Source organism: Schistocerca cancellata, chromosome 4, assembly GCF_023864275.1.
Source record: "Schistocerca cancellata isolate TAMUIC-IGC-003103 chromosome 4, iqSchCanc2.1, whole genome shotgun sequence".
NCBI classification, from domain to species: Eukaryota; Metazoa; Arthropoda; class Insecta; order Orthoptera; family Acrididae; genus Schistocerca; species Schistocerca cancellata.
Genome location: NC_064629.1, coordinates 907,172,351 through 907,196,758, shown reverse-complemented (window position 1 = coordinate 907,196,758; position 24,408 = coordinate 907,172,351). Strand labels below are relative to the sequence as shown.

Here is a 24,408-nt window from a genome sequence, read left to right as displayed (position 1 = left end):
TGTAATGTGCTGCGAATACATAGAAAGAAACATCCCTTATCATTTAGCTACAATATAGCAGGTCAGCAACTGGAAGCAGTTAATTCTATAAATTATCTGGGAGTACGCATTAGGAGTGATTTGAAATGGAATGATCATATAAAGTTGATCGTCGGTAAAGCAGATGCCAGACTGAGATTCGTTGGAAGCATCCTAAGGAAATACAATCCGAAAAAAAAGGAAGTAGCTTAAGTACACTTGTTCGCCCACTGCTTGAATATTGCTCACCAGTGTGGGATCCGTATCATGATTGATAGAAGAGAGAGAGAAGATCCAACGGAGAACAGTGCGCTTCGCTACAGGATCATTGAGTAATCGCTAAAGCGTTACGGAGATGATAGACACACTCCAGTGGAAGACTCCGCAAGAGAGGCGCTCAGTAGCTCGGTACAGGCTTTTTTGAAGTTTCGAGAACATACCTTCACCGAGGAGTCAAGCAGTATATTTCTCCCTCCTAAGTATATCTCGCGAAGAGACCATGAGGATAAAATCAGAGAGATTAGAGCCCACACAGAGGCACACCGACAACCTTTCTTTCCACGAACAATACGAGACTGGAATAGAAGGGAGAACCGATAGAGGTACTCAAAGTACCCTCCGCCACACACTGTCAGGTGGCTTGCGGACTATGGATGTAGATGTAGATGTATATGTATCGCCGTTTTCTGAACTTTCCATTGTCTTGCAGAAAGAATGCTACAAGATTCCCCTGAAAGCCATACTTGTCCTATATCTATCCATTCTTAGACGCCTGTAAGCTGTTTTGAATGCCAACGGTATTCCTACTCCGTGTTAAGTGTGGTAATGTGTTGTGTTTTCAGTGCTCCCACATTTTTGAGCACCCCCTGGACATCTTTCATAACAAGCTGACTACGTTGTAAGCTTCAGTAAAGACTATCAACATTTGTAAGTAGGCTGTTTAGGTTTTTATATTGGTAACGCCACGTAGCGCTCTGTATGAAAATCACTGGCTGTGCTGTGTGCAGTCTGTGGCTGGTTAACATTGTTGGAATTTGCTATTGTAGTGTTGGGGAGTTGGATGTGAACAGCGCGTAGCGTTGCGCAGTTGGAGGTGAGCCGCCAGCAGTGGTGGATGTGGGGAGAGAGATGGCGGAGTTTTGAGAGCGGATGATCTGGACGGGTGTCCATCAGAGACAGTAAATTTGTAAGACTGGATGTCATGAACTGATATATATATATACAGGGTTATTACAAATGATTGAAGCGATTTCACAGCTCTACAATTACTTTATTATTTGAGATATTTTCACAATGCTTTGCACACACATACAAAAACTCAAAAAGTTTTTTTAGGCATTCACAAATGTTCGATATGTGTCCCTTTAGTGATTCGGCAGACATCAAGCCGATAATCAAGTTCCTCCCACACTCGGCGCAGCATGTCCCCATCAATGAGTTCGAAAGCATCGTTGATGCGAGCTCGCAGTTCTGGCACGTTTCTTGGTAGAGGAGGTTGAAACACTGAATCTTTCACATAACCCCACAGAAAGAAATCGTAAGGGGTTAAGTCGGGAGAGCGTGGAGGCCATGACATGAATTGCTGATCATGATCTCCACCACGACCGATCCATCGGTTTTCCAATCTCCTGTTTAAGAAATGCCGAACATCATGATGGAAGTGCGGTGGAGCACCATCCTGTAGTACGTTTACCTCCCTGCTTGCTTTATTCGTCGACTTCCGCGAGCTACGCGTGAAACTTGCCCGCACGCGTTCAACCGTTTCTTCGCTCACTGCAGGCCGACCCGTTGATTTCGCCTTACAGAGGCATCCAGAAGCTTTAAACTGCGCATACCATCGCCGAATGGAGTTAGCAGTTGGTGGATCTTTGTTGAACTTCGTCCTGAAGTGTCGTTGCACTGTTATGACTGACTGATGTGAGTGCATTTCAAGCACGACATACGCTTTCTCGGCTCCTGTTGCCATTTTGTCTCACTACGCTCTCGAGTGCTCTGGCGGCAGAAATCTGAAGCGCGGCTTCAGCCGAACAAAACTTTATGAGTTTTTGTACGTATCTGTAGAGTGTCGTGACCATATGTCAATGAATGGAGCTACAGTGAATTTATGAAATCGCTTCAATCATTTGTAATAGCCCTGTATATATAATGACTTTTGAACACTATTAAGGTAAATACATTGTTTGTTCGCTATCAAAATCTTTCATTTGCTAACTATGCCTATCAGTAGTTAGTGACTTCAGTAGTTAGAATCTTTTATTTAGCTGGCAGTATTGGCGCTCGCTGTATTGCAGTAGTTCGAGTAACGAAGATTTTGTGAGGTAAGTGATTCATGAAAGGTATAGGTTATTGTTAGTCAGGGCCATTCTCTTGTAGGGATTATTGAAAGTCAGATTGCGTTGCGCTAAAAATATTGTGTGTCAGTTTAGTGTTGATAAGAATAAGTAAAGAGAGAAATGTCTGAGTACGTTCAGTTTTGCTCAGCTGTTTGAAAAGCAAATAATGTAAGAGGTTTGTCAGCACAGTCATTCATAAATTTTTCTAAGGGGACGTTTCACATTAAATCGTTAGGTACTATTAGGTATTGAGGTCTAAATGACCCTAACTTCGAAACAGATAAGATATAGCTAATGAAACTCCAATAAAACAGCTCATCCAAAATGATACATTAGATATAGATCACCCATCAACAAATCGCTTTTAAGTTTTCATATGTTGTTGGGACAGTGCAACAACGCAGCTTCTATTTCGCATGTATGCCTTTATGCGGAAACATCAGCCGGTATAGTCGAACAACTGTCAAGGCTAGAGGCAATACATCAGATAGTAGGTGTTGAGTCGAGCCGACACGTGCCACAGTGTTTGCACGATGTGTTTGTTGAAACGCCGGGGACGAACTGCGAGCACCGGCTATGTAATTACAGAGCCACTCTAGGAGGGGAGCAGCCGGAGCGACGCTCGTTGGCATAATTAACGACAAAAACTCGGACGGTCCCTAAGGCTTCTGGTTACGCATTCCTTTCATTAAGATTAAACGCATGTAAACAGAAAGATACAGGAAAACTCTTCAGAGCGGCATATTGGTTACCCGTCATCCTTACTCAGTGCTAGTACGTGGCGACAGCCACCTCAGTCCTTTCGCCTCATAATGAATTCGACGTGCCGAGTGGTTAAGGCACTGCAGTTGTATTCTGGAAGACCTGAATTCAAATCCACGTGCGGCCATCAAGATTATGGTTCCTTAATTTCCGTAAATCGACCAAGGCGAATAACGGATGGCTCTTTTGGAAATGACTCACCCAGTTTCCTTCCTGTGATCCGCCTGTGGCGAACTCGTCGTTGTCGTGACGCCATAATTTTTCTTTTTTCTCCCAGTTCGAAAGATTGGGACTAACTTCGACTGAATTTACTTTTATAAACTATTTACATAATACATAAAGGAATATTATGGACAATGATCTGAAAGTATTTAGAATCATTCAGCATCCTACAGGGCGAGTCACTAACTATTGTCACCTAGAATAAGTCCGAAAGTACGATAGTAGCTGAAGAGTTTGTGGGACTAATGTTGCATGGGATAACGAGGGTTTTTATGTTGCTAGGTGGAATCGCGTCAGAGATATGAAGGTCAATTTTGTATTTTTAAATGGGATACTATAGTTTGGTATTTATTTTCCGATAGCGGCTGCTGAGACGAATCCAATGACGTGTAATAGTAGGGTCTTTGGAGGTCAACGAAGGTCACAAAGATGGCATGAACGTCCATTTATAGAAGGTTTGCGAAGTGATGATCATTGGTGTCAATGCAGTGCTGAAATCTTCTTATCATGGATTGAGTGGTATTCGTTATCACATCGGCAGTTACCGAAGCACATGCTCTAACAATTCTCTCTCATTTGTCGTGCAAATAGTAAATATTCACCGAATACTGCGTATCCCTTTAATGTGCCATTGATATGTAAACTCCATACGACGGTTTCGCAATACAACTGTAAAACTAGTATCGTCGAATCAAGCGAATGTGAATGATGCATTCCTTCGAAGAACAATTCGTATGCTTCTCCTTTACGGAGAATGCCAACGAAACTCAGTGAGAGCTAAAGACTTATACGCTGAAAGATATCCTCGACGTACTCACCCTACACGTCGTACATTTAAATATGCGTATGATAAACTGAGAACAACTGTATCTTTAACGCTTCGGAAACATATCCGGCATAGGAAAGTTACTAACGAGGAAACGGAAATTGGTACTCTTACCACTGTGGATCGACATCCTTGTGTTGGTTCACGTCAAATCGCAAGGGAATCTGGCATGAGCCAAAGCGACTTCAGATTCAGAGGGATGACATTTATTGATTTGATCTTTTTTCTGACGATGCAATATTCATGAACCATGGAAATGTTAATTTGCATAACATGCATTATTGGGTAACTGAAAAGCCATGTTGGCAGGGGCAATTTGCACACCAAAAACCGTGGTCGGTGAACGGGTGAATGTATGGTGTGGGATTCTGGAGCACAGAATTATAGGCCCCTATTTCATCGAAGGAAATCTTAATGGTATGAAGTACACCACATTCCTGCAAGAAACATTACGTCTGTTATTGGAAGAAATGCCTTTAGGAACAAGGAACAGAATTTGGTATCAACACGATGGGTGTCCGGCACATTTTTCACCGATGGCTAGAAGTGATCTGCAGAGTCAATTCCCAAATCGTTGGATTGGACGCGGAGGAGATGTGCCATGGCTGGCTCGTTGGCCAGACTTGACGTCTCTGGACTTTTTCTGGTGGGGATTCGTAAAAGACGTTGTTTGTAAAGGCGTTCCAACTACAACTGAAGATATGCGAGAGAGAATTGATAGAGCATGTGCTTCGATAAGTGTCGATGTGATAAGGAGTACCACTCAATCCATGATAAGAAGATTGTACTACTGCATTGACACCAATGGTCAATCGAACACCTTCTGTAAATGGACGTTCATGCCACCTTTGTGACATTCATTGACCTTCTAAGACCTTACTGTTACACATCACTGGATTCGTCTCGATAGCCGCTATCAGAAAATACGTATCAAACTACAGCATCCCATTTAAAAAAACAAAGTTGACCTTCATATCTCTGACGCGACTCCACCTAGCAACAAAGAACCAACGTCATATTATGGCCCCCGCCGTCCCATGCAACTTTTGTCCCATAAACTTTTCAGCTGCTATCATACTTTCGGATTTATTCTAGGTGGCAGTAGTTAGTGGAACCGCGGGACTGCTACGGTCGCAGGTTCAAATCCTGCCTCGGGCATGGGTGTGTGTGATGTCCTTAGGTTAGTTAGGTTTAAGTAGTTCTAAGTTCTAGGGGACTTATGACCTAAGATGTTGAGTCCCATAGTGCTCAGAGCCATTTGAACCATTTAGTAGTTAGTGACTCACACTGTATACACGGTGTCCCAGAAGGAATGGTCAATATTCTGGGATATAATAGGAACGATCATTCGAAGCAGAGCAGTCAAGTAAGCACCTGTTCTAAAATGCATACGTTAAGAGCTACCAGCACTTGTTCATCGACGCTACTATAAGCACATCACCTCATAGAGCTAATAGCTATTAAAGTATACATTTTAGAGTTAATTTTTACAACACAATTTTTTCTTGCTTTGGTCTATACTGCTTCCTCCCATAATATAGAAGGCAAAGTGCTTACACTAGAAGAGATTTGTCTCACAATATCGAAGGTGAAGATGTGCTCGTAGCCCTTAAGGTATGCGTTTTAGAACCTATGTTTACTGTATATTTTTCCTTCGAATGATCGTTCCTGCCATATCCCTTGATACTGACTACTCCAGCTGGGACACACTGTCTAGTTGTAGTGGACGACGAAAAATTGAGTACTGTTCTTATCCTAGTAAGCAGTGTTTTTATTGTTTTGCCAAAAGAATTTTTGTATCATCAGCTTAAACATGAAAAGAAATTGTTCTTCACAGGTATTTACACATGGGAGAACACGTACAAATTGAATGGAATAGAATTAGGGATGCAAGAAGAGGGCGTCTGTGACTTGTCACACACTCCCAGTTCACTGCCTCAGGCGTTTGCGAAATGAAATGGCGTTAAGCTCGTGGGCTGAAAAGACATACTTTCAAAGTATGTTACAGAGAACTTACATAACTGACACGAAGTAATTCCTCCTAGAGAAATTCTCCTTCACAGCCCCACAGGACCAATGGGGCCTATCATGTAGTAAACATCTAGTCAAATTAAACTCCATATTTTAGAAAAAAGGATCCTTATGTTGCAGGTATCCGAAAGTAGCGTGCCCTCAAAAACCCATTCCTCATTACACTTAACGAACAACGTTGTCTAAGGAACATCTCCCCCTTCAGGGCTTCGGCTCGTTCTTAGTTACCTCTAGCGGTAGTTTTATACAGTTTATTTATTAAATGACATAATTGCTTACAATTTCATTTAACGATGTAGAATGTACATGGACTTTCTGCTGTATACAGTGGGTTGTGTGGCTTAGAAACACCATTCCAGAATGAACTAGTACACGCGTCTAACGATATTCTGTCATGCTCCATCACAGGCAGCTTGAAGTATTGCCCTGCACACATGTTGAATGCTATGAGGTGAAGGTGTCTTCCAAAAGTCGTGTGTTAGCGCTGTGAGCAGTCGCACTTCACTCAGGATTCCCAGCGACGTGGCGACTGGTAGTATGTTGTCGGCAAGCGTGTCACCATTCCAACCTGTGCTGACGTTGTGCGACGGCTTAGGAGAGTCATGCTAAGGGCCAGCGTGCGAGTAATTCGTTATGAAGTCATCTAGTTGTGTTGCGGTTGTGCAATGGGACGTCTCAAGATACATGAAAACCAGACCGGAGTTCGTCGAGCGACGCTGAAGCCCAATCTCAGACTTCCAGATACACAAGGTATTCGTTGTCACATTCAGCAGTTCCAACATCGCGCAAGGCCTGCACCTGCGCGATTACACAACACAGCCAGCTCGACGTAGACAGCAGACAGATGGTCATGTTCCATTTGCAGAGCTGCTGCTACGGCTGATCCCCGAGTGAATACGCCAGATCGGCGAATCGGCGGATGAGTTTGAGCACATTTTTGGCTAGTCTTTGATTTTCAGCATTCACGCGGAAGAATTTTCCTAGACTCGTTTTGAGAAATTGTAGTACATCGCCAAGTTCTCTTACTATTCATAAATTTTGAAATGTAGTTTGAATTTTCACACCACAGAATTTTCCAACACTGCTCTATTAGGGGGGGTAGGACGTCAAACGGGCCGACTTGGAGCAGGAGAGGCACCACAGGACATTTTAATTTCCACTGTTTATACTTTTACAAATAAATTCACAAAACTTTGTCAGCATGACCAGGAAGGATTCAGAAATCACACTCATAGCAGTGGAAGTTCGAAAACATAACGAAATAATTTTCTTTACATGGCAGCATTTGTTGCTATAGGTACACTTTTCTTCATAAGTAAGAGAATTTTGCACAGCATACAAACCATACTTAAAGGTGTATGAAACTCTAGAATTTTCCACATCTATTTAAAACTGTGGTAAAAATTGAGGTAATTAACTATAAAATTTGTGTTTTTTCTAAACATGAAGTTTAAAATATAACAGTTCATTCGTTTTTTTCATAAATTAAATAAATTCTAGGGTTTTATACACCTGTAAGTATGGTATGTATGCCGTGCAAAATTCATCGAAGAATCTCTCTAACTTATGAAGAAAAGTGTACCCATAGCAACAAAGGCAGCTACAAGTAAGTGAAAAAATGATGAAATTTCACATGAAAAAAAAAATATTTTGCTATGTTTTCGAACATCCACTGAAATGAGTGTAAATCCTGAATCCTTCCTGGTGATGCTGACAACGTCTTATAAATTTATTTGTGAAAGTATAGACACTGGAAATTAAAATGTCCTGTGATGCCTCTCCTGGTCCAAGTCGGCCCGTTTGACGTCCTACCCCCCTTAAACCAGCCCACCTCTCATGACTGCAAGAATGTTCCTTTTGTCTTACTGCTACTTAAAGAATTTGTAGCTTGCAGTGGGTACACACAGCCTTTTTGTTTATATTATAAATGACAAAGTTTAGTGCGATTTCAAAAAACACCTGCCACTGAATTGCTGCACTCACACTGAAACTTGGATAGAAGATGGCGCCTCTAAACTGAAATTATAAGAGGCTGGTGGGTACATTTCATACTTAATACAGATTCATTAAAATCAAAGCTTTTTGGGACACAATTGTGGACGCTGCGATAACCCCCCCCCCCCCCATACTCATAGATAACTAATACCGACCGCATAGCACTCTCTTTTGCCTGGTAACGTGTCGTTTCACGATTCCTCGAGATGAAAACATTAAGGAGGCAACCGCCGCTCCCCACTGATGGAGCGCAATGCTCGCTTGTTGACGTCTCAGAACTAAGACACGAAACGTGTGGAATCATACAAGAACTCTTGTGTCCGCGGAAGGTTCTTCAAACGATTCTGACACAACTCGGAAGTATTGTTGTGAATTATCTTGCTTAAGGTACAGGTTTTTGTATGTGAACAAAAGTATGCAGAGTGTTTCCATGACAATCGTAGAAACAGTGGTGCATCCAGAATGAGGAAATTCATCAGCGAGAGTAGCAATCGTTAATCGTCGGTCAGACTACAATTCTTGGTCCACGATTTCATCGGTCTGGATAATGTGCCTGCCACTCCGCTTCCTTTCGTACACTTTTGTTTGGCCGCTTTTAAAGTCTCAAGGGCATTATCTAATAGTTTTGTCGCCCATTATTGTAGATACAAAAACAAGGAACACCTTCTCACAAATTTGAGCAGCTATACATCCTTCTGTGCACAAAAATCAAATTAGAGCACGCATTTCATATACGGCCGAGGCAATAATTTTCTAAACCACACCTAAATGATTGCTGAATTGAAACAGTTACTTCTGTGGCTTCATAAACACTAGTAGATGTCGCTTACTTCGTGCAATTTTTTTCTGAGCAGCCAACATTTAAATATGAGCAAACGTCCTCATTTTATTCGAATACACCCGGTAGCTTCCCTCTTTCCTACTCGTATAATTTACAGCTTAGTACGGGTTATGTTGACGAATTTCACAAAAAACAGTGTATGACTGACGCCTCTTAATATTATTATTGATGTTTGTTAACAGATTTGGTACAGTGTACCTGCAAAGCCAGTATCACAAACTCTCTCTAGGAATTCCCTATTTAATGTTGTTATATTAGGCAGGAGCATACTTTTATATTTTCTGTTGTGTGACTTTTGTTTATACCACTGAAAAATGGAGGTAATTTAAAGTTCAACTGAATTTTATCATTTTCAGAATACTGAAAGCGATCTGTTTTAATTGTTAAAAACCATTCAAAAGCCAAGATCGTATAAAAAGTTTCTTTACTTAAGACGATCGGTTTCAGCAGTCATTGCTGTCATCTTCAAGCCTTTAATATATTTTTGTTGTAAAACATGTTCATTTTGCGCTGAACCTCACGCACAAGACGTCAAGGGGATAAAACTTAGCAGCAATTACAAACGTTTATAATGTGCTGAGTTTTATCTACATGACAACCAGTGTATGAGTTTCAGCGTAAAATGAACATGTTTTACAACATAAAAAAATGTTAAAGACCTGAAGATGATAGCAATGATTGTTGAAACCGGCCGTCTTAAATTTAAGACATTTTTGATGTGATCTTGGCATTTCAATGGTTTTTAACAATTAAAGTTTAACGTCACGTCGACGATGAAGTAATTGCAGACGACCAGACAGACCAGAATAGGGAAGCAAACTAGTCGAGGCCTTATTAATAGAACCATTTCGGCGTTTACATCAAGTGATGTAGGCGTTCCACGACATAGGGCTTTATATATAGCAGGTACCAACTTCGTATCCAGTGCCACACACAGTGCATTACATTATTACGTCTGATGTTCGAGGTCTGAGGAGACGGTTTTGTTGTCGCTTATATTAAAGGCTACGCCAGAAGTACCCAAGTACTTCTCATAAAGCGGAACTTTCTAGCTACTCATTCAAGACTCCTGCCAGCTGGTTAGTCAACAGCAACGTTGCACCTCGTACCTTGCTATTTCATACAACGCGTTTCAGACCTCTGTCGTCTCTGGTCGTCCTGAACTATTTCTTTTAAATCATGTGTGTTAAATCGGTTCATCCTCCTTTTCTCTCCCTGCAAATGCAAATAACTCTGAATACATTTATACGTATTCCAATTGCAAGTAACGCAACCAATTTAAAATGCAGCCGACACTGGTGGTAGACAGGAGGAGGAGAAAGGAAGGACCAGCTTCGACTTACTCATTTCATTCTGTGAGTAGCGTCGCTGATCTTACGCTTTTAGCTGAGGGTGCTCAGCGACAGGGATGTCGTCTTAAGTTCTACTGGCCATCGGCGTAACTGTCGGCTGTAGGATGGATAAGACATGCTACGTGAATGGGAGATCGTACAGGCCGTGGGCTCCTCGGGTGTCAGGGGTGTATCATGAGTGCCTCGATTGAGAGAAAATCGCCGCTGCCGGTTGGCAACGGGTTAAGTCGCCGCGGACCACCACGGATTGTAACTGTCGACAGATGCGCAATAGTGCTGCAGATCACTGTCAGTTCAGAGTAAGTCAACAACAAATGATGAGCAGCTATACTACCTCTTCACTATGGAGCCAGAAGCTACGTGTATCGTGCCCCAGAGTAGAGAGAAATTATGGCCTCGGAGCACCGCCATTGGACCCACGAAGCACGGAAAAGGGCACTGTGGACTTTTAAACGTTATTACTTGCAAATGGCAGACTACTCTCGCGGCACCATTAAGGAAGATGTTGGGGCTATCGTCGTTTGCTGATACGCCTCTGACCAGTATGCTGCACAGCGACCCTCAGTCAGGTGATATCATTTGAGTGACTTTCCGCGCATTGAATTCACGGAAGAACGAATTTTACGTGCTGCATTTAGCTTGACTTTAAACTGTCGTATCTCGACAACGAATAAAGGTTACTAGATAAAAAAAAAGTTTCTAGTTTTTCTATTTATCTACCTGCGTGCAGACTTTGAAACGGTTCGTACAGATTTGAAGTATAGAAGTGGCGCGCTTCAAAACCTTCCAGAAAACGTGTTTTTTGTAGGTGGAATCCAAACGAAGCAAGATATTTTTAAATGGTTAAAGATTTTCTTAGACCAACGTCTGATACACCGGTGGACTATACTTGAACCAACAGTCTCGCTCCAGTCTGGAGTTATTAAAGGGTGACGTAAAATCCGAGCGGTACACATAGAAGTGGTGCCATTAACTGTGCATTAATTTCAGTCCAGTTAAAATCTTTTGCAAAAGGAATTAATCGATCCGCACAATTTGCCTGGACACCAGGTCCGGTTCGTCACTCAAACCTTTCTTAATGTACTGTAACATATCTGTAGTAAGGCAAATGTTCGAATGGTTATACAAATGGTCGCGGGTCCAGGCTAAATCAAAAACTTTTCACCCCATTTTTCTCTCTCAAATAGGAACCGAGCACCAAACCCCACTTCCCCCAAAACGCGGCCTTTTCATGTATATTTGTCACAGCGCTTCTGCTCGAAAAGTATTTTTTTATTTTTTCAGTTTATTGGCTTTCGGTTGGCACCCATTCAGCCTGCTCAGCTGTGAAATTGTAATTATGACGACACGAACGTAAGGACAACACCGGAGAAATTTTCGACTCGGCCGGAAATCGAACCCGGGCCCCTTCGCTTGGCAATCCGCCACGCTGACAGGCAGCGCAGCGTGGAGGATGACAGCTTCTCCCGCCGTCGATTTTGAAAAGCAAATTTCAGTTTGTGTGCTTTTCACAACAAACTTCAGCTATACTTGTTGACCCACGTCCTGTGAAAGCAAACAAAAGAATGTTCTCTACTTCCGAGAAAGCAGTGGTCATCTATTTTCGATTAAAGTAAGCAGTTTTACCGGTTTTGGCGAAATTGAGTGGTGCCAATGCATTGACTTGTTTTGATTCTGCGTTGGTGTAGGTTATCTACGTCACTATGTCAGAAAGCGAGTGCGGGTCTACAGCAGTCTGAGAACGGTGGCGCTGCAGTTGTTTCCGACACGACGACTCGTTCCCTCATACTGAAGCATGCAGGAGTGTAAGACTAGTCGTGGATTAGTACGGAAGTTGAGTGTGCGATCTTGCTGTTATAAAACAGCACTGACAGGGTATAGATGACCGATTGTCAGTCTCAGATGGCCTCTACTGAAGCTGTGTTTTATGAGACTTGCGAGGTGAAAGGTGAAAATTAAGTGACGTAGGGTTTGCAGTTGCAAATGTGCTTCATAAGAGGAAAAATGGTGCTTGGAAAAAAGTTCAGTGCTATAGTTCACATTTCAGACGAAAAACATAAGAAGTTTGTCCAACGCAAACAAAACAGTTGTATTCTTCTTTATTCCACCTCCATCACGAGAAAACATTTCTGCTCCGCCAAACGAAGACAAGGTACAGAGCAACGTCCCTGCGACCAAAACGAGCTTTGTCTGTGATTTTTTGGTCATCGCCAATTACGTTTACGGGCTAATAGTGAGTTGCGTTGCTAATCATTCATTTTCGTAACTTATTCGAGGAACGCTGTAACTTTATTTTAATAATTAACCATCAGTTACAGAATACACGTTCTAATGTCAGAGTTTCTTGTAGTGTCATGACAAGCTCAGAGTCGGATCACAGACTTGGTAACGAGTCTAAATTGTGTGTATGTCAACGTAATTGTTGAGCATTCTCTGACCAGAGGTAAAATATGAATAGAAAATTTACTACAGAAAATCTATTATACGTAAAAAATATATATATATACATAAACATACACACATATAAACATACATATACAACCGGAGTACATACAGTAGCGACAGTAAGTATTTACATTCTTACGATAAAATTGAGAACTCGCTTTCAAAAATGTAGCTTCATTCGGATTTTAGTGCTGAAAAAACGTTTTTCGTGAGGAAGCCAAGCAGTACGACGACAAAGGAGGCTGGGTTCAACGAGCATTAGTGCTTCGTAATGAAGCCTCAACCTTGAAACAACTAATGACCAAATGTATAAAGAAATTGCGTAGTTTCGAAAGAATGTTTCCCAGAAACTATTAGCGATTAAGGATCTGCTGTAAAGTTGCAGTTAGGAGATGGCAGAGCAAGTGTTTTGGGTGTGCAGGACGGTGAACAACGAGAAGCCGCTGCTGAAGGACGAGAAGGCAGCGCAGGAGGTGGAGGACGCCGACGACGAGGCGGAGGCGGCGTACGCCGTGGTACCGCCCGACGGCGGCTGGGGCTGGGTCGTCATGCTCGCCGGCTTCTGCTGCAACCTCATCGTCGACGGCATCATCTCGTCGTTCGGCATGTTCCTCGCCGACATCTCGCGGGACCTCGGCGAGTCCAAGCCGCGCGTCGCCATCGTCGGCTCTCTGCTGTCCGGTTTCTACCTCATGGCGGGTGAGTCAGGCGCCTAAACTGCTCCACGTCTTAGCGGGAAAGACCGCGGTTCTATCTGCCGTCGATGTCTGAGTTCTGGCTCGAATGTAAACAGATGGGACAGGAATGCGGCCGTAGACTCATTTGAAGAGAACTTCCAGTCACTCACTTGAAGTGTTTTAGGGAAACCACGGATGGCTGAACGTAGATCGCTACACCGATCCTGAGTCTAATGTCTTAAATACTCTGGTATTTTAACTCTTTCGAGATACCTAAAAATGTAATCTCCACGACCTTTGTCTGTTATGTTAGAAGTTCTCCGATTTTGGTTGCCCCGGGCAAAACAACAAGTCAGCCGTAACCGGACATAGTGAAAAATGTGGCCAGCACGGTGGATTCGACTAGCATTTCTCGAAGAGACCGATATAAATCCCCGTCCAGCCAATCAGTTCTATGTTTTCCGTGGTTTCTCTGAATCCCTTATGTTTAATGCCTAATTGCTTCCACAAAAAGAACACTGCCGATTTCCTCGATTGCCTCGATTGCCTCGAGCCTTTAATGACTGCTTTCTCTCCTTCATTGCCCTCAGTTCGCATTTAGGAGTAACTGGATTCAAAGTCCAGTACAGCCATCCTTATTTAGATTGTCCTAAATCTATGAAGGTGAATGCCGGGATGGTTCCTCTGGAGAGAACAAAGTCCGTGCCTTTCCCCAGTCAGTGTTCAGGTCCATCTCTAATGACTTCGGTTCGACAGGACGTTGAATACTAATCTCCTTCCCTTTTCTACTTTCTATGAGAGATTCAAAAATCGTCTTTAAATTAATTTTGTAACAACCCCAATTAAACGCTTTTATTTTTCATCTACGTTAAATACTGCAGGTTTCAACTATGATGTGCATAACAATGTGAAATAAATGCAATTAATCCCCAAAACCTTGCAAACATAACCATGGTGTCGTATATAATTAAGTGTAAATTTGTCAACTTTGAACTTCCTTTGATCAGTAATGGAACATTTCGTCTCACACTCTCTATTATTTTAAGAGACGTACAGAATGTAAGGCGTGTTTTGTGACTGAAGTTTAAATGAAACGATCATAAACAATAGACCAAGTACTTTCTTATGCACGTTAAATTTATTTTATCAACAAATTGCTTTTATTTCTGGCTTTTGTTGAGCTCAATGCATAGCGTTTGTAAGAAAACTAATAATTTTTTATTTCAGATTTCATTTTTTAAAATTGAGTGTTGTACATATTTGATTATTTCTGTTACAGGTCCTTTTGTGTCCGCTCTTGCCAACCGATATGGTTTCCGAGTAGTTGCAATACTAGGAAGTGTTCTGGGATGTATTTCATTCGCTTTGTGTTATTTCGCAAATAGTGTTATTTACCTGTGTATAGGATATGGATTTCTCGGAGGTAAGATCGATGTCCCCGAAATAATTAATTAAAGTTAGTTAATGTATGAATTTTAAAATCACTACTCATAATAGCTTAAGCAATACTAGTACTGTAGCATGTTACTTAAGCGGGTTTTAGTGATATAAACGCTTCTAAGATTATGCTTATTTTTTTAACCATACCATTTACATAACTAATTATTAATTGCGATTTACTGAACTTTTTTGTGCCAGTAGGAAACAGAAAATGAATCAGAATGGAATTATGCTCTAAATGGTAGGTGAAAAAGGCGAAGACAGAAAATGCCTGTTTTCGGCGTTCTGCCAAACGTTGTTTTGTGATTGTGTTTCAGTACACTTTTTTTCTGATTGTTCCAGTAACGAGAAGCAATAATTTCCAGACGATGCCTATGCTTATTTTGCAGCTTTGAGTACCATTGGTATGGCCGCTGTGATATTTGGTTTAGAAAGCCTTCCTTTATAGCAATTTCTGGAGTTCCTTAGGTACAGAACAAAATGTAACAGAAATGGAAATATCGATCAAGTAGCCTATAGCAACATCTGTCACCACACGTCGTGGCATGCACTCCACACGTCCTAAACCAATTACCGTCCACCACTTACGGTGCTGCTCACATCTCACACTAATCTGACCTGGGCAGCCACAAAGTCGCCTTCATGTCACTGCAGTATTTCCCAAACAATTATGAGACATTTTGAGAGCAGTGAGGCTGTGCATTGTCTTGCTGCAGTTGCAGGACACCAGCAAGCAATGCATTTGATTCGACAGGATGTAGATACATCATTTCAAGAATAGTTCTAGCACACACTTAACCTCTGCCCTGAAGTGCATAGCGTATGGCTATTGACGTATTCCTTCGGTGACATCGGAGAACAACGCGACACATCATCCAGGTGACCTAGAATATAGTGGCTCTGTTCCTGCATTTGTGCCCTGGTTTGTGTTGTGAGCAGAGGAGCACTTGTGGTCTGTTGACTGCTGTACCCCACAGTGCTGGATGGAATTCATATGATTGTCTAGTAGTCAACTAATGAGTGATTTGCTGTACTGTGACCGTCTATCTGCTGTTACAGCCCGAAATAGTCGACGACCACACCTGCCATCAGCATCTCAGTTGACTCTCTTGGCAATCATTGTCCCCGAACCGAGTCCCTCACAGTACACCCTTGATACGGTTCAAATCCCCATTCAGCCATCCACTTTTAGGTGTTTCGGGATTCCCAAAACCGTTTAAGGCAAATGCCGTAATGCCAGATCACACACTTCATGTGCCACCACAGCAGAACTTCACAGACTGAATCTCACAACCGTACGGCATCCTCCATACAGCCCAGATTTCGCACCGTCTGACTTCCTTCCCCCTCCTACTGCAATCTGACCGTTTTCTTCATCTCTGACGATCTCATCGTCTGCAGGACTTAAAGCCCTAATCTCTCCTCCCTATTACGTTGGCATGTGATAATACTGATGCTCACAAACACCTCAGGCATTAGGTCTGTCGCACCTAGGGCACCCACTATATGACAGCGATCAATTGGTGGTGCACATGCCTCTTCTTCCACTCCACTGTCGCATGTACAGTGTCTGACATTGTCCCAGACGAGGGCCGTACTGCCAAAGTGACGACATAGGCCCCGCCAACAGTTGTGTCTCGCCGTTGCGAGGATGTGTATCCATATGTGACGCTGTTTGGGCTACGTTCATGTCTGTAACTAACGCCATCTGATGACATTCGTCCATAACTTGTCTGTTGACGCAAGTGATATCACTCACCTGTTGGAGAAAGCTTTGTACGAGGGTTGGGTTGACTGAAAAGTAATGCCTCCACCTTCGTAACTCTTCAACAGTTGGCAGCGTTGGTATATGGCAGGTACTGGCTTGTTCCATAGCCTCTTCCCTACAGCTCCAGTTGGCGGGAAGCCTTAGCATTGAACGGTTGTGTGTTACAGTGTAAGGTATGATACCCTGCCGCAGACGGTCGGCCAATACAGTTTAAGCAACGTCCAGTCATTGAATTCTTGACAGCAGAAGGTGTCACCCCAAAGGAGATTCATCAGAGAATGAAAGCATTTTTTGGTAATTGTGTTGATGTGAGTACTGTGCGTCCTTGATCTGCGTGACAAACAAAGAGTTTGACGACCTGTGACAGCAACCACCGAGTTTCACAAGCCACATGTTGACAGATTGATTCAGGACGATCGTCGTATCACTCAGAGAGAAAATGCAAGCACAATCGACATTTCACAAGAACGTATGGGTCACATTATTGGTTTGCTTGGCCATCGGAAGATCTGTCCACGATGGGTATCCCGAATGCTGAATCTTGAAATGAAAGCGCACAGACTTGAAATTTGCCCGGAACTCCTCTCGCGTTACGAGAATGAAGGTGATGCCTTTCTCCATTTAGTTGTGACAGAAGACGAAACGTAGGTACACCATTACGATCTGGAGACGAAACGTATGGAATATCGACACAAAGACTCGTTCCAGAAAAAGAAAATCAAGACGCAGCCCTCAGCTGGAAATATCGTGGCCAGTGTTCTGGGACCCAGATGGTGTTATCCATGTTGATTCCCATGATCGTGGAACAACAATAAATTCAGGGCGTTACATCACAACGATGTGAACTTTGAAACGACTGCTAACAAGTGTCCTGAAGGAAAAGGAAAATGTTTTCCTGCAGCATGACAATGCCAGATCACACACTTCATGTGCCACCACAGCAGAACTTCACAGACTGAATCTCACAACCGTACGGCATCCTCCATACAGCCCAGATTTCGCACCGTCTGACTTCCATCTGTTCCCAATAACGAAAGATGATCTGCGGGGACATCATTATGCTTCTGATGAAGACGTTAAGAGAACCGTGAGACTGTGGGTGCGGAAACAGAGTGTCGGCTTCAAGAAAACTCGTTCATCGTTGGCAGAAATGTATCCAATTGGCTGGTGATTATGTGGAAAAGTGAATATTGGTAATTAATGATCACATTCTAAGGATTATTTCTGCATTTGATTTATTAAAATATTCCCATCCAAACGCAATTAACGAAGGTGGAGGCATTACTTTTCATTCAACCCTCGTAAAAAGTTAGACCTATCAATATTCAATATTGTGCTGCATGGAGCTTCGGCTACGTGTAACTGAAATTTGTTAAGAAACAAGGTTCGAGTGTAATTAATCTCGAGTGTGGTCACAGGCCGGTCTGTAATAGAGTTACAGATTTGACTTGAAGGTAATAGCCTGAAGCCAATGAATGTAACCATTAATTATCAGTCCAATGACAGGCTGTTTGTAGTACACACTGTTGTCTAGGTTATCAGTTTAATCAGAAAATTGATGAATGTACTGTCATTATCTCCGATTTCTTGGAGCTCAGAGCCGATTATGGATACTTTTTTTGGAAAATGCATAATTATGATCACGATGTAGTTGTTTAGGCAAACATATTTTTGTATCTGACAACTAACTGAATGAAATATGGTCAATACATGATCAAATTATAATAAAAATTATCTCTATGCTATTACACTTTAATTACACACTCTATCTCAATATTTTGCACATATTTATTATTTTCCATCATTAAAAATATGAACGAATTAACTGAGGTCTTCCATACTACTTTACCCACTCACACCCAAACTATCACCTTTCAGCTTAACATAGTCTTCAGGGTACGCTACAGATCAATATGAGACCACAAATAAGATATCGTATCCACATTTGCTGATTCCGCTAACATACAACCAAGCTATACCCGTAGCAACTTCATAATCCATTTTTAATCATACATATGTCATAAAATCGGAGAAACTCATACCTGAGAGAGAGCACTCTTATATGTAAAGAACTTCAAATAATGCAAAATATAATTGTATTACGTTAACAAGAAACTCCCAGAATCTGTATATAATACTACACATATACGACTATAATAATACCTTCTTTCATGAATTTGAAGCCATTCTGATTATTTTTCGACCGTCAACTATTGTATTACTTACTTATTTAGCGACATGTTTCGAGGTGAACCTCATCTTCAGGCTAAATGGCATTACAAAAACAACTTTAAAATAAGGCCATACAGATGTTACGTAGTCTTTTCGTAAATTCTGTGGCCATCCTGTGGAAGAAGAGAAAACTTAGTAAGGGGTGATGTCACTTTGGATGCTGGACTGATGTTTGCACGAAAATGTTTTGTAACGGTCACACTTTTTTCTTCTTGTGTGCCAGTCTCGTAGTGATGCGCTGGGGTGCCTCCATTTCCGTGCCTCTCCTGGTCATTGTTCACAAATTGTCACTAACATAGCAGTAACTGGGAAACACGATCACAGACAGTTCTGTAGTGCAGTGGACAAGATGGCGGTCAAAATACAGCTGATTTCGATTTGACTATCCATTTGTCCCTCCCCCCATGAACCATGGACCTTGCCGTTGGTAGGGAGGCTTGCGTGCCCCAGCGATACAGATGGCCGTACCGTAGGTGCAACCACAACGGAGGGGTATCTGCTGAGAGGCCAGACAAACGTGTGGTTCCTGAAGAGGGGCAGCAGCCTTTTCAGTAGTTGCAGGGGCATCAGTCTGGATGATTGACTGATCTGGCCTTGTAACACTAACCAAAACGGCCTTGCTGTGATGGCACTGCTAACGGCTGAAAGCTAGGGGAAACTACAGTCGTGATTTTTCCCGAGGGCATGTATGGTTAAATGATGATGGCGTCCTCTTGGGTAAAATATTCCGGAGGTAAAATAGTCCCCCATTCGGATCTCCGGGCGGGGACTAATCAAGAGGACGTCGTTATCAGAAGAAAGAAAACTGGCGTTCTACGGACCGGAGAATGGAATGTCAGATCCCTTAATCGGGCAGATAGGTTAGAACATTTAAAAAGGGAAATGGATAGGTTAAAGTTAGATATAGTGGGAATTAGTGAAGTTCGGTGGCAGGAGGAACAAGACTTTTGGTCAGATGAATACAGGGTTATAAATACAAAATCAAATAGGGGTATTGCAGGAGTAGGTTTAATAATGAATAAAAAAATAGGAGTGCGGGTAAGCTACTACAAACAGCATAGTGAACGCATTATTGTGGCCAAGATACACACGAAGCCCACGCCTACTACAGTAGTACAAGTTTACATGCCAATTAGCTCTGCAGATGATGAAGAAAGTGATGAAATGTATGATGAGATAAAAGAAATTACTCAAGTTGTGAAGGGAGGCGAAAATTTAATAGTCATGGGCAACTGGCATTCGAGAGTAGGAAAAGGGAGAGAAGGAAACATAGTAGGTGAATATGGATTGGGGGTAATAAATGAAAGAGGAAGCCGTCTGGTAGAATTTTGCACAGAAGAAGAATCGTAAAAGAAGGTTGTATACATGGAAGAATCCTGGAGATGCTAGAAGGTATCAGATAGATTATATAATGGTAAGACAGAGATTTATATAATGGTAAGACAGAGATTTAGAAACCAGGTTTTAAATTGTAAGACATTTCCAGGGGCAGATGTGGACTCTGACCACAATCTGTTGGTTATGAACTGTAGATTAAAACTGAAGAAGCTGCAAAAAGTTGGGAATTTAAGGAAATGGGACCTGGATAAATTGACTAAACCAGACGTTGTACAGAGTTTCAGGGAGAGCACAAGGGAACAATTGACAGGAATGGGGGAAAGAAGTACAGTAGAAGAAGAATGGGTAGCTCTGAGGGATGAAGTAGTGAAAGCAGCAGAGGATCAAGTAGGTAAAAACACGAGGGCTAATAGAAATCCTTGCGTAAAAGAAGAGATACTGAATTTAATTGATGAAAGGAGAAAATGTAAAAATGCAGTAAATGAAGCAGGCAAAAAGGAATACAAAGGTCTCAAAAATGATATCGACAGGAAGTGCAAAATGGCTAAGCAGGGATGGCTAGAGGACAAATGTAAGGATGTAGAGGCTTATCTCACTAGGGGTAAGATAGATACTGCCTACAGGAAAATTAAAGAGACCTTTGGACAAAGGAGAACCACTTGTATGAAAATCAAGAGCTCAGATGGAAAACCAGTTCTAAGCAAAGAAGGGAAAGCAGAAAGGTGGAATGAGTATATAGAGGGTCTATATAAGGGCGATGTACCTGAGGACAATATTGTGGAAATGGAAGAGGATGTAGATGAAGATGAAATGGGAAATACGATACTGCGTGAAGAGTTTGACAGAGCACTGAAAGACCTGAGTCGAAACAAGGCCCCCGGAGTATACAACATTCCATTGGGACTACTGACGGCCTTGGGAGAGCCAGTCCTGACAAAACTCTACCATCTGGTGAACAAGATGTATGAGACAGGCGAAATACCCTCACACTTCAAGAAGAATATAATAATTCCAATCCCAAAGAAAGCAGGTGTTGACAGATGTGAAAATTACCGAACTATCAGTTTAATAAGTCACAGCTGGAAAACATTAACGCGAAATCTTTACAGACGAATGGAAAAACTGGTAGAAGCCGAGCTCGGCGAAGATCAGTTTGGATTCCGTAGAAGTGTTGGAACACGTGAGCCAATACTGACCCTACAACTTATCTTAGAAAATAGATTAAGGAAAGGCAAACCTACATTTCTAGCATTTGTGGACTTAGAGAAAGTTTTGACAATGTTGACTGGAATACTCTCTTTCAAATTCTAAAGGTAGCAGGGGTCAAATACAGGGAGCGAAAAGCTATTTACAAATTGTACAGAAACCAGATGGCAATTATAAGAGTCGAGGGGCATGAAAGGGAAGCAGTGTTTGGGAAGGGAGTGAGACAGGGTTGTAGCCCCGCCCCGATGTTATTCAATCTGTATATCGAGTAAGCAGTAAAGGAAACAAAAGAAAAATTCGGAGTAGGTATTAAAATCCATGGAGAAGAAATAAAAACTTTGAGGTTCGCCGATGACATTGTAATTCTGTCAGAGACAGCAAAGGACTTGGAAGAGCAGTAGAACAGAATGGACAGTGTCTTGAAAGGAGGATATAAGATCAACATCAACAAAAGCAAAACGAGGATAGTGGAATGTTGTCGAATTCAGTCGGGTGATGCTGAGGGAATTAGATTAGGAAATGAGACACTTAAAGTAGTAAAGGAGTTTTGCTATTTGGGGAGCAAAATAACTGATAATGGTCGGAGTAGAGAAGATATAAAATGTAGACTGGCAATGGCAAGGAAAGCGTTTCTGGACAAGAGAAATTTGTTAACATCGAGTATAGATTTAAGTGTCAGGAAGTCGTTTCTGAAAGTATCTGTCTGGAGTGTAGCCATGTATGGAAGTGAAACATGGACGATAAATAGTTTGGACAAGAAGAGAATAGAAGCTTTCGAAATGTGGTGCTACAGAAGAATGCTGAAGATTAGATGGGTAGATCACATAATTAATGAGGAGGTATTGAATAGAATTGGGGAGAAGAGGAGTTTGTGGCACAACTTGACTAGAAGAAGGGATCGGTTGGTAGGACATGCTCTGAGGCAACAAGGGATCACAAATTTAGCATTGGACGGTAGCGTGGAGGATAAAAATCGTAGAGGGAGACCAAGAGAGAATCCACTAAGCAGATTCAGTTGGATGTAGGTTGCAGTAAGTACTGGGAGATGAAGAAGCTTGCACCGGATAGGGTAGCATGGAGAGCTGCATCAAACCAGTCTCACGACTGAAGACCACAACAACAACAACAACTTCGATTTGTCGATCTAAGTTATGTCAGATGTTTACCTGTCTTCCGCACGTCTTATTATCGTTTTACAGATGAAGGTTGACGAAACACATTACAAATTGAGCACGTGTAACAATATTGTTGAACACATCATGATATAAACTATTTATTTTACATATTTCCAAGCTATTGCTGGGGCTAGAGTCAAACAACTGTGTCACTAACATAACAGTCACTTTGAAACACAATCACAAACAGATCAGTAGTTCAGTGGACATGATATGCATGCATATATGCATAATGTATAAAGCATAATGTATAATGTACAAATTAGTAACAACTATACTTTCATGAATATGTAAAATGTATTTTGACGAAGCCAGTTGCATGGTAAACATGCTTAACGGCTAATAAAGAAACATATAACGTATAAAAAAAAACAAATAACATATAGGCCTACGGCTACCGCCTATACACTACACAGCTCGCTATGTTCAGCAACGGGGTTCGTTCTACTTTGCTACGTTATTTTGGGGTTTCAATGGTCGGCGAGCGGGTGCTCACTCAATTATTCTATTTAACCGAAGCCTTCTGATTTTTTTCCAAGTTCTGGTTACTGAGAACTGTAGCGAGATGCGACTCAGGGAGAAGCAGGAAAAGAGTGCTACCCCAGATTTAGCAGCAATCTTGTTATCTAATTTGGAGAAAATTAATGAGCAACCACGTGAAAGAGGGGAACAGAATTAAAGCAGTTTTGCTGTTACATGGTTGACATGGGTGAAGAGGTTGGCTGGATATATGGATGAATGAGAGGCACACTTCATCTGCACTGAGGAGGAATAATAAGTGAGCGAAAAGCACACAGTTTGATCTGATTATAATTCCCTAACGACGCTCCGTAGTACGACCAAGGTAGCGCTGGATGGACGATCTGGTAAAGAAATTGCCAGCCCTGGGGACTGACTGAAAAAAGTACAGCAATTTTGGTGTCAATTATAGCAAATTTATTGATACATTTTGGGGCTGGTTAATTAAATAACTGTTTTCAAGTTCCAGGTGAGTGGGCTAATGAAGGTCATTGACATGGCCTCCCATTTCGAAATTTTGAAGTTTTTCCAGAGTACGGATTGAGAGATGTTTATCCAAACATCGAAATAACTTTGAGGATAATACCGCCAATGACAGTAACTGCGACATCTTGTGAACGCCGTTTCACAAAATTAAGAGTGACAAAAGACTACATAAGTTCGAGTACAGCTGAAAGCAAATTGTCTAACTTGGCTAGCTAGTCGATAGACTACGACACAGCTGGTAAACATGACTTCAATGACATAATTGATGAGTTTATTTCGCTCAAAATAAGGAAATGGCAAATAAAATTTTAAGAAACACACAATTCCTGAAAAGGTATATTTTCTCATTCCGTAGTTATAGACCTATTACTTTTATTTCTAATTAATAACTTATGCAGTATTAAGAATTTATAAAGAGCATATAAATTCTGTTCTTTATGATACATTATACTAAAACAAATGTACAGTGTCTGCTATAAACAATAAGGCATAGATTTAGTTTTGCATCCACGCAATTGCAGAGTTAATATAATTTGTAATTTATTTACTATAATGACATATATTATTTGTTGTATGCAATATCTTTAATCAAGCCAGTTCGTTTAAGTAATATTTTTCAATAATTATTCATTCTTATTAAACCTGCTTACAAAATACCAAAATTTCCTAAATCTGTGTAGAAAAAACTTGCAGAAAGGTAATTTTACAAGGCAGGGGTGAGGATAGTTGTGGCAGGCAGCTT

At 41.6% G+C, this 24,408-nt stretch overlaps 1 protein-coding gene across 20 annotated transcripts in view; it reads left to right on the top strand.

Annotated features, from left to right (window-relative positions):
• Positions 1-24,408, top strand: part of LOC126185071 (monocarboxylate transporter 12-B-like) — a 1,121,214-nt gene that overhangs the window by 268,938 nt on the left and 827,868 nt on the right. For all 20 annotated transcript variants that reach the window (XM_049927846.1, XM_049927839.1, XM_049927853.1 and 17 more), the window contains exons 2-3: positions 13,247-13,524; positions 14,782-14,925. In XM_049927846.1, coding sequence (XP_049783803.1) covers positions 13,247-13,524; positions 14,782-14,925 — 422 coding nt within the window. The remainder of the gene's footprint in view (positions 1-13,246; positions 13,525-14,781; positions 14,926-24,408) is intronic.